Source organism: Dendrobates tinctorius, unplaced genomic scaffold (genome assembly GCF_039654945.1).
Source record: "Dendrobates tinctorius isolate UK_male_01 unplaced genomic scaffold, ASM3965494v1 ptg000049l, whole genome shotgun sequence".
Taxonomy (NCBI): domain Eukaryota; kingdom Metazoa; phylum Chordata; class Amphibia; order Anura; family Dendrobatidae; genus Dendrobates; species Dendrobates tinctorius.
In genome coordinates this window covers 14,906,339-14,916,103 of record NW_027361717.1, presented here as the reverse complement: position 1 = coordinate 14,916,103, position 9,765 = coordinate 14,906,339, and the positions used below count along the sequence as shown (strand labels likewise).

Genomic DNA, 9,765 nt, shown 5'->3' with positions numbered 1-9,765 from the left:
ATACATTTTTTGATGTCCCGAGCCCTATGGGGCCACCAATATGCTCCGGCCAAGAGCTTCGAGACTTGCATGTAGCCTCGATGGTGAGGCGCATTGGACGCATGCGCCTAGGCGAGCACCTGAGCCCTAAGATGGACAAAGGTCTCGTTAACCGGTTCAGACTCTGACCATTGCGGGGAACAGGCTTCCGGAGAAACCGCACATACATGGTGGTGACAACCGTATATGGATTCCTGGTCCGAGTTTGCATTAAGATTGGTACGAGACACCTCCATGGGCTCAGGGGGAAGGACCTCTGGCTCAGACAGCTCCAGAGGTTCAAAAAATTTAGGAGCCGAAACAGTTCTTCACTTGGAGTGAGCACGTTCCATACCGAGCTCTGAAAAACGGAGGTCGATACGTGAGGAGACGGAGATTAAATCGTCCAAGCTGGTGGGGATCTCTCTAGTGGAGAGAGCATCCTTTGCGTGCTCTGCTAGACCTCGCCAAAAAACGGGGATAAGGGCCTTGTTGGACCATTCCAACTCGGACGCCAGTGTCCGAAAACGGACGGCATACTGGCTTACCGAGAGTGACCACTGAGTAAGGGCGAGTAGTTGCAGAGACATGTCGTGCGTGACCCGCGGACCAAGAAATACTTGCTTGATGGCAATTAGCAAGTTGGCAGCGGTCCGAATCTCGGGGTCACCACGTTCCCGTAAAGGCATAGCCCATTCTAAGGCCTTGCCCGACAGTAGGGAGATAACAAAGGCCACCTTAGCCCACTCTGTAGGGAATTGCGCAGCCAGCAGCTCCAGGTGTATAGAGCACTGGCTGATGAAACCCCTGCAGGAGGCGCCATCCCCAGAGAATTTGTCGGGCAACGGGAGGCGGGTAACTGTCGGTGCACTTGAGGCCATGGACATACGCCCTACCGCGTCTGTGGCTTGCGCAGCTGCGAGAGTCCTCTCAAGGATGACCAAGCGAGTCTCGAGCTGACGCACACACTGCAGAAGTTGCTACTGTTCTGCCATCTCTAGCCAGACCCTGGTGCTAGTATTATGTTAGGAGTGGCGGAAGACACTAAAAAAAAATATAAATAAAGTGCCTTCACCACTCGGGGTCCACCGTGCCGTAGATGGTAAAACCGCAGCTAGTAGATGCAGAGCACAATGGCGGTAGTGTGCACAGGGTTGGATATCACCCAGGTGCAAATTAGCGGTCTCTGTTAAGAACACAGAGCTGCAATGGCAGACAATAGAACTGATAACGCTGAGCCTGTTAACAGCACAGGTGCTCAGCGGCACACATGCGGTAACCGGTCACTGGAGTAGTTATAAAATAACGTCACTACATCCGAAAGGACCTACCATAAGAGGGCGTGTGCATGGCATCGCAACCGCGGACTCAGAAATAAGCTGCAACTGCAGTGCGGCAAGAATGGAGCCGCTGGCAAGGCGCTGGCACAATGCAGGCGCTAAGCTGCTGACTAAGATGGAACCAAGGTAGGGGGCATTTAATGAATCATTCACCAGTGCAAGCATCCATCAGCAAATATACAGCAGCAAGTATGAAAATTCTAGCACATGGCGGAACAGCCATGCACACTTTTTATAGTGAACGGGACCTTCCGGAAATCTCCAGAGCCCTGAGCAGAACCAATGGAATCAGGAGCAGGACCTGAGCACATTACTCCTGAACACCAATGGGAGCTCTTCCCATTAGCATGCTCAGAAGAAGGGACGAAGGACTTAGCCTCCGGAGAGAGTTGCTGTAAAGCAATCTCCTCTGCAATCTCCTTTGCATTAAACACAGGACAGGAGACTGCAGCATGTGAGGGTCTAGATCTCTGCATAGCCAGAGCAGAAATCTGACTCCTAACAAGAAGTAGAGTGCAATAATGACTTCACATGATCTAGACTGTATGCTTCTGTTAATACACCTCAGAAATGTATTTGTTTTTTTGCTGCTGCATCACACTGTTGACTCATGTTCAGTCTGTGATCTTCTTTATCCAAGTCTTTTTCACGTGTGCTGTTACTTAGCCCTATTCCTCCCATTCTGTATATGCTTTTTTCATTTTTATTGCCCAGATGTAGTACTTTCCATTTTTCCCTGTTAAAAACCATTATGTTAGTTGTTGCCCACTGCTCCAGTTTATTTATATCTTTTTGAATCCTCTCTCTCTTCTCTAGTATTAGCTATCCCTCCTAGCTTTGTGTCATCAGCAAATTTAATCGGTTTACCCTTAATTCCTTCATCTAAATCATTGATAAAAATGTTGAACAATACAGGGCCCAGGACAGAGCCCTGTGGTACCACACTTGAGACATTCTTCCAACTGGATGTGCAGCCATTTACGACCACTCTTTGGGTCCGATCACTAAGCCAGTTATGAATCCACCTAACAGTTGCCTTGTCCATTCCATACTTAGTCATTTTTTCAATAAGGATTGTATGAGAGACTTTGTCAAATGCTTTGCTGAAGTCAAGATACACTATATCTACAGCATTTCCTTGATCCACCCAATCAGTGATTCCGTCATAGAAGGAAATTAAGTTAGTCTGACATGACTTATTAGTTGCAAACCAATGCTGATTTTTGTTAATCACTTCATTCTTATCCAGGTACTGACATACATGTTTCAACTCACAGGAAGAATCCGCTGTGATCCCATGCTATCCTGTCTGTATACTCTTTTTCATTCTCCCCTGCCCAGGAGATGTGGCATGATCAGACTATGTTCCTCTATGGTCAGACACAGCCATTACACAGTACACAGCAGGGCACATTTATAAGATTATCTCAGCACAGGATCACTTTATTTAAACGAAGCCACACATAAAAAAAAGTTGTTTGTCCACATACCACTATATAAATTACCTAGGTCCTGGTGGTTGGTGTATTAGCGAGCCAGTTGAAAACTGTCAGTTTCTGTTCGATAGTGAATATTTTTACATTAGGACCAGTGCGGGGCTAAAAGGAGGCAACACTGATAAGTCTGTATCAGATCACCATTGCTTCCCACATGGAGCGGCCCTCTCCCTCCCACCCTCAGTTTATTATCATTATCATGGCCTTTGGGGGTAGCCATTCAGGTAAATAAATGGAAAGTGGTTACTAGTTTGTTGGCTTGAGCATTTTGCAAAGCTCCTATTATTTGTGTATCTGTGTCTATTCTATATATACTGTAGATATTTAAATAAAAAAAATTGGCCCAAATTTTTTCCACCAGTCAACGTGTCATTTTTTTATTTCAATTTTGCTTTAATCTAAATTTGTGAGTAGTGTGATATGTAGTAGTATGTGTTGTCTTTTAACTGTCCAAATAAAATATAGGTAATGGTAACCACATCAGTTATTACTGATGCCAACACAGCCACAACATAAAAAATTACTAAATATGTGTATGTTTTACTTACGCTTTTGCAGAGAAAAAAAAACATGACACCAGCCTTTGGGTATGTGCACGCAATGTCTTTCAACATTTTTCAAGCCAAAGACGCTTAAAGAAACTGTGTGGATTTTTTTGGTCCTGAAACATCTCTTGTGTTTTTTTTCTGGTGGCTTCCCAAGTGTTTTTCTGATGGTTTTGGCCACCAGTGATTATTTGTTTGGTTTTTAGTGACATTTTTTAGTTTTTTTTTACCACTAAGAAATAATTAAGAAACCAATAACTGTTTATTAATCAAAGAGGATGGTAAACATTCCAAAAGACATACGGGCATCTTTCGAGCTTTCCTTTTGGTTGATATTGCAAGGTAGAGCGCATCTTCTGAGCAGAAAATGACAAAAGAATGGACGTTCCGCTACATTTAAACACTTTTCATTTTATAAACTAGAAGTGGTTAAAAGATGTTGAGAAGCCTGAACATATCCCCAGTAAGTCTTTTTACATAGAAATTACATATGTTCATTGTGTTTAGCATTTCCTGATGTTGTTCTAGGTGGCGTCTGTGAGGAAACGTACACACACTCTTAAAATGCAAATTGTGAAGTATGCTTAGTGAGAGCTGGAGCGTAATAGGTTGATTTAGACATATATTTCCTTGTGGTGTTATAGCTAAAATAATTAAAAAGGCCACTTTTTGGCTTCTATGCACCAAAGCAAAATGTACCATGTTTTGAAACATATTCATTAATGGCTAAAAGTTATTAGTTACTGCTCATTTTTAAAATATCTTCATAAGTGGATGGGCAATATTGTTGATAGAGATGTTCCACCAATGTTTTGCTTCCAACTACCATGGATTTATTTTGCTTATTCATGTAATTCCACAGATGAAGAGCATATGAATTTTTGAAAGTTGGAACATTTTCCCAAACCTCAAAGTACCTTTTCCAATCATCATAAATAATGGGATAAAATCGTTCAGGATGCAAGTAAGAGACATTTGCGCACTTGATGTTATCCAAAGATGTAAATGTAGGAACACCACAATGTTTGTTTACAACACGTGTGAAAACTCCAGGTCCTTGGTGTCCCCATAATTCTCCTTTATAATTCTGTACAAAGTTTTCCATAAACTCCCATGTTAACTTATGATGTGGAGAGAGACCAAAAACACTACTACTGGTGCTTGTCGCATGTTCAGCAGCTAAAAAATTGTCTTCAGGAATTGGTCGAAGTGAAATGACATCTGTATCCATGTAAATGCCTCCATACTTCCAGATCATGGCAAATCTGCAGGCGTCTGATTTAACATGCGTCCAGTGGATTTCTCTTTTGGGGTCTATCTGGGATTAATTGAAAGAAAACAAAAATACAGTAAATAATGGGAAACAACGCTGACATACTTTTTATAAGGAGGTCCCAATTTTGACACCTCCCTTATTTTCGAGACCTAGAGATTGATTTTTAAGCAAGGGTTACTAACTATTATTTTGTACATATTCTTTATGCCACTTACTATATGATCTGTTGGAATTTCTGCAATATATGCTGCTGAATGGGCCACAGAAAATAGAAAGAACCGACATTACTTTGCATAGTAACCTTTTTGTTGGCAAAGCATTGGGAACACAATCGATTGATATATTCAGTCAATAGAAGTAACATTAGTTTTGTACTGTCTACACCTGTAATCAATAATGTGTCATAAATAGGGATGAGCTTTCCGATATTGAAATATCGGAAATCGGCCCGATATTTGCGATATCGGAATTCCGATTTCCGATTCCGATATTTTTTTCACATCGGAAATCGGAAATCCCATAATTCTTCAGCCTCTGAGTGCTCCGTGGAGCCAATTAGGATCTGAAGAATTGCTGACAACATTGTGTAACTCCCCTAAGCTTGGTAGGAGGCGTCCAAACTTGCTAGCTAGGGGCTGCGCTGCGATGGGCTGGCTGGATGGTGTGATCAGGCAGTATAAAAGGCTGCGCCTGCCATTTTAGCCTCACTCTACTGTGAAAGCTGATAGGAATAGGTTGCTGTTGGAGATAGGGAGAGATCTCGGATCTAATAGCAATAGAAATTGCTTTTCAGCGACTGTAGTAGCCCCTGTGTGTTACAGAAGCAGTCTTTTGATAAGAGAGCATCAAGTAGAAACCGCTGTTGGTTGGATGGCAGCTGAGGAATCCACCTTAATGAGCGCAGCATCCTCCCAGGACCTCTCCACCACATCGGGTCAGGCCACTGAAAAGCAGCACCCATCTGCTTCTTCACCGCCCACTAAATTGCCCAGACATTCAGAGGGCCAGGAGCCAACCTTAATCCTCTTCTCAGAATCTGTTGGCTTGGAATCTGTGTGCCAGCCAGACAGCATTCCTGCAGCTGAAGAAGAGCCCAGTCAGCAGATGATGATGGACTCAGCTGTCAGTTTCTGCTGACGAAAGTGTATTAGATGACGAGGTCCTTGACCCATCATGGCATTATGAGGGGCAGCAAGCAAGTGGGGATAGCTCAGAGGAAGAGCTTGCAGGTGTGGCGCAGCGTGGCCATCCACGTGGGTGAGGAAGAGGGAAAAATTGGTTGTCGGCTCCCTCAACTTCAGCACCCGTTAGGAGCAGGGCTCTTTTAAAGAACACAAGGTGTGCGCCCAAGAGTTGTGGTGCATGGGCCTTTTTCGACCAAGTTGCAGATGACGTTGCACTAGTCAGATGCAAGCTTTGTCGACAAACTGTGCGGAGAGGGAAGAACGTCAGCAACCTTAATACCACCAATATGTTGACGCATGTCAGGAAGAGGCAACCTGTGGAGTGGCAGCATCACACCCAAGATGATTCGCCACCTGCAGCTGGTTCCACACCTTTCACCTCTTCAGCCACAGCGGCCACCTCTTACTCCAGCTTGCAAACAGCTGCTCCTGCTTCCTCGCCAGAATGCCAGGGTGCATCTGCAGGCAGTGTTGTATGGCGGCACACTGTCTGTACTTCGTCAGCATCAGCATCCCAATCGCTGGCATCCTCACACTCCCAATCCAGTGTGCAGCCATCTGTCACACAAGTGTGGGAGAAAAGGCACCCGTACTCGGCAAACCACCCACGAGCACAGGGCATAAATTTTAGCATTGCCAAACTGCTTGCAGTGGAAATGTTACCATTCTGGCTGGTGAGCAAGCCAGCCTTTATCGATATGTTGGGGTTTGCAATCCCACAATACAGCGTTCCCAGCCGCTTCTACTTCAGCAGGCAAGCCGTCCCCGCCCTGCAACAGCATGTGGAGCGTAAAATTAAGCATGCGCTACAAAATGCAGTTAGTAGCAAGGTCCACCTGACCACCGATGCGTGGACCAGTCATCATGGCAAGGGACGCTACATTTCCATCACCGCCCATTGGGAAAATGTATTTGAGCCTGGAACTGAAGTAGACAGTGCAAGTGCGCGGGTCCTGCCAACTCCACGGATTGCAGGCCTCTCCTCCGTACAAATTGACTCCTCCTCGTCAGACTCGCCTGCACCCAGACGTACCACAACAACCGATTTCAGCACTGCATCGGCCAAACATCAACAGGCCGTGTTGAAATTGGTTTACCTGGGTGATGTTAGCCACACTGCAACCGAGCTGTGGAACACGCTCAAGGAGCAGCGCGACATGTGGCTTGCGCCGCTCAACCTCCAGACAGGTATGGTGGTGTGTGACAACGGCCGAAACCTGGTCGCGGCTCTGGGCCTAGGTGGTCTGACTCACATTTCATGCCTTGCCCATGTCCTAAACTTGGTGGTGCAGAGTTTCCTTAGGAACTATCCTGACCTTGAGGAGCTGCTGCACAAAGTCAGATACGAGTGCTCTAATTTGCGGCATTCAAGCATGGCTGCATCGCGCCTTTCAGCCATGCAGCGCAGATTGGGCCTGCCCAAGCACCGCATCATTGTTGACCTCCCCACCAGGTGGAATTCGACTTTGCATATGCTGCGGAGGTTGTGTGAGCAGCAACCTGCAATTATGGAGTTGCAGCTGCAGCAGGCGCAAAGTAGGCGACACACATCTCAGCCCTCCCATTTTACAACCACAGAGTGGGCATCCATGAAGGACATATGCACCATTTTGAAGTGCTTCGAGGACTCCACTCTGATGGTGAGCGCGGATGCTGCCCTACTCAGCCTGACTATTCCCCTTATATGCCTTATAGAATCATCACTTAAAGGACTAAGGGATGAGGTTTCTCTGGAGGAGGAGGAGTATGATGAGACACTTTCACCAACCAGGCAATCTTCATCCGCCCGGTTGGTACAAAGCTCTGTGGGTGCCTCACAAAGGTCCAGGCAGGACACAGCAAGCGAGGAGGATGATGAGGACTATGAGGATGAGCCAGAGGAGGAAAGTACACAGCGCTCTACTAGTAGTCACCAGATAGAGCATGGATGGGGTGATGCAGAGCAGCCAGAGCACATTCCTCCAGCTGGTGACAGCGATGCATGGCCAGTTGGCAGCCTTCAGCACATGGTGACTTCATGCTGCAGTGTCTGAGAAACGACCCACGCGTGACTCGTATTCTCCACACAAATGACTACTGGGTGGCCACCCTCTTAGATCCACGTTACCGGGACAGCCTTCAAAGCCTAATTACACCGTTGAACCGGGTGCGCAAAAAGCAGGAGTACCAAGATGCACTGGTTAATTCACTCATGTACTCTTTTCCACCGCATAGCAGTGATGCGCGTACACTAGCAGGCACCTCAGTGCGTCCTGGGCCCAGCGGAATCCGTTCCGAAGCCGGTAGCAGAAGCAGTACATCTGCTACTGACAGGTTCAGTATACCCAACATGTTCCAACGGTTTCTGAACCCGCAAACAGTTCGGGCATCATCAGCACAGACAGTGCAATGCACTAGGAGGCAACGTTACCGTGACATGGTGGCACAATACCTCTCCACCCCTGTCAGTGTGCTTCAGGATGGATCTGCCCCCTTCAAGTTTTGGGTCTCCAAGTTGGATACATGGCCCGAGCTTAGCCAGTATGCCTTGGAGGTCCTGGCTTGTCCTGGTGCCAGTGTGATTTCTGAACGTGTCTTTAGTGCAGCTGGCAATGTAATAACAGACCAACGTACCAGACTATCCGCTGCAAATGTGGACCGGTTTACATTCCTAAAAATGAACCAGGCCTGGATTTCTGGTGACTCTTGCTGCCCTGGGCCAGAGTAGACAGGTTACATGCATGGTTGGTAGCAGTATACATGCTCTGTCAAGTGCCTGTGTGGCACACAGCGTCATCTGTTATGCCAGTGCTCTGGCCTCTACTACCAATATCTAGCTCCTGGTTCTGTGACTGACTCTTTCACCTCATACTGTTTTCCATGGGCTCTAGTACCGCCAGCTAGTGCCCATTTCTGTGACTGCTAATTTCACAGCAAGCCGTGTTTCTGGACTCTAGTACCGCCAGCTAGTGCCCATTTCCGTGACTGCCCCTTTCACAGCATGCTGTGTTTCTGGGCAACAGTAATGCCAGCTGTACCTCGTTAGACCAAAGTGGAAAAAAAGGACGACAGATGCCAAACACCTTTTGGCAGAAGCACAAGAGGTGGGATCCAGCCACGCCGGCTGTTTCCTGGCAGTGAAGTGCAGACACAGGTGCCTCCCCCGAGGGGTAAACCGAGTTCCAGCATCTCCAGCTGGTTCTCGGGAGTGCCCAAGGGCACGGGTACCTCCTGCTCCAAATCGTGTTTCAACAACGCTAGACGTTACATGGTTGTGTCCTCCGCACTGTTCCACGCCCCCGCCGTATATCATTCCAGGTCAGTTTGCTGTTATCCGTGGTGTCGGCAGTATAGGAGCCCCCTACATGGACTCCGGGACCTGGCGCTCAAGGCTGGTCTTGACAGTGCCAGTAGGCCCTCCTCCTCCCGTGCTGCGACTGCGGAGTAAAGAAGACTGTGTCCGGGTTGCGGGGGCAAATGTGGCTCTTGCACCTTCTGCCGAGAAGACATTACTCCAGTAGAAGACCCAAGACAGGAAGACAGATGCAGAAGACCCAAGACAGGAAGACAAATGCAGAAGACCCAAGACAGGAAGACAGATGGAGATGTCCCCGGACTCCTGTCTTTTTGCTCTTGAACTTGCGTCTTTGTGTGGTTTTTTGGGCTTCTCAGCAGTGCTTTTGGCTTATGTCACTACTACATTGTGGTATCCGGGCTACAGTAATGTCAGCTATTGCCCAGTACAGCCACTGGCACTTTTAACTTCTGCTGCTTATCTGGGTTCCAGTAACGTCAGCTGGTTCTCAGTAGAGTCAATGGCTTAGGTCCCTCCTTTGTGGTATCCGAGTTCCTGTAATGTCTGCTGCTCCTTGGTAGTGCATTCTGGCACAGGTTACCTCCTGCTTAGTTATCGGCCTCCGGTAACGT

At 47.1% G+C, this 9,765-nt stretch overlaps 1 protein-coding gene across 1 annotated transcript in view; it reads right to left on the bottom strand.

The window, feature by feature from the left end:
• Positions 1–3,721: 3,721 nt before the first annotated feature.
• Positions 3,722–9,765, bottom strand: part of LOC141091125 (alpha-1,4-N-acetylglucosaminyltransferase-like) — a 146,458-nt gene continuing 140,414 nt past the window's right edge. Inside the window, exon 3 of the mRNA XM_073576514.1 lies at positions 3,722–4,717. Within this exon, the coding sequence (XP_073432615.1) occupies positions 4,136–4,717 (582 nt within the window). The 3' untranslated portion in view covers positions 3,722–4,135. The remainder of the gene's footprint in view (positions 4,718–9,765) is intronic.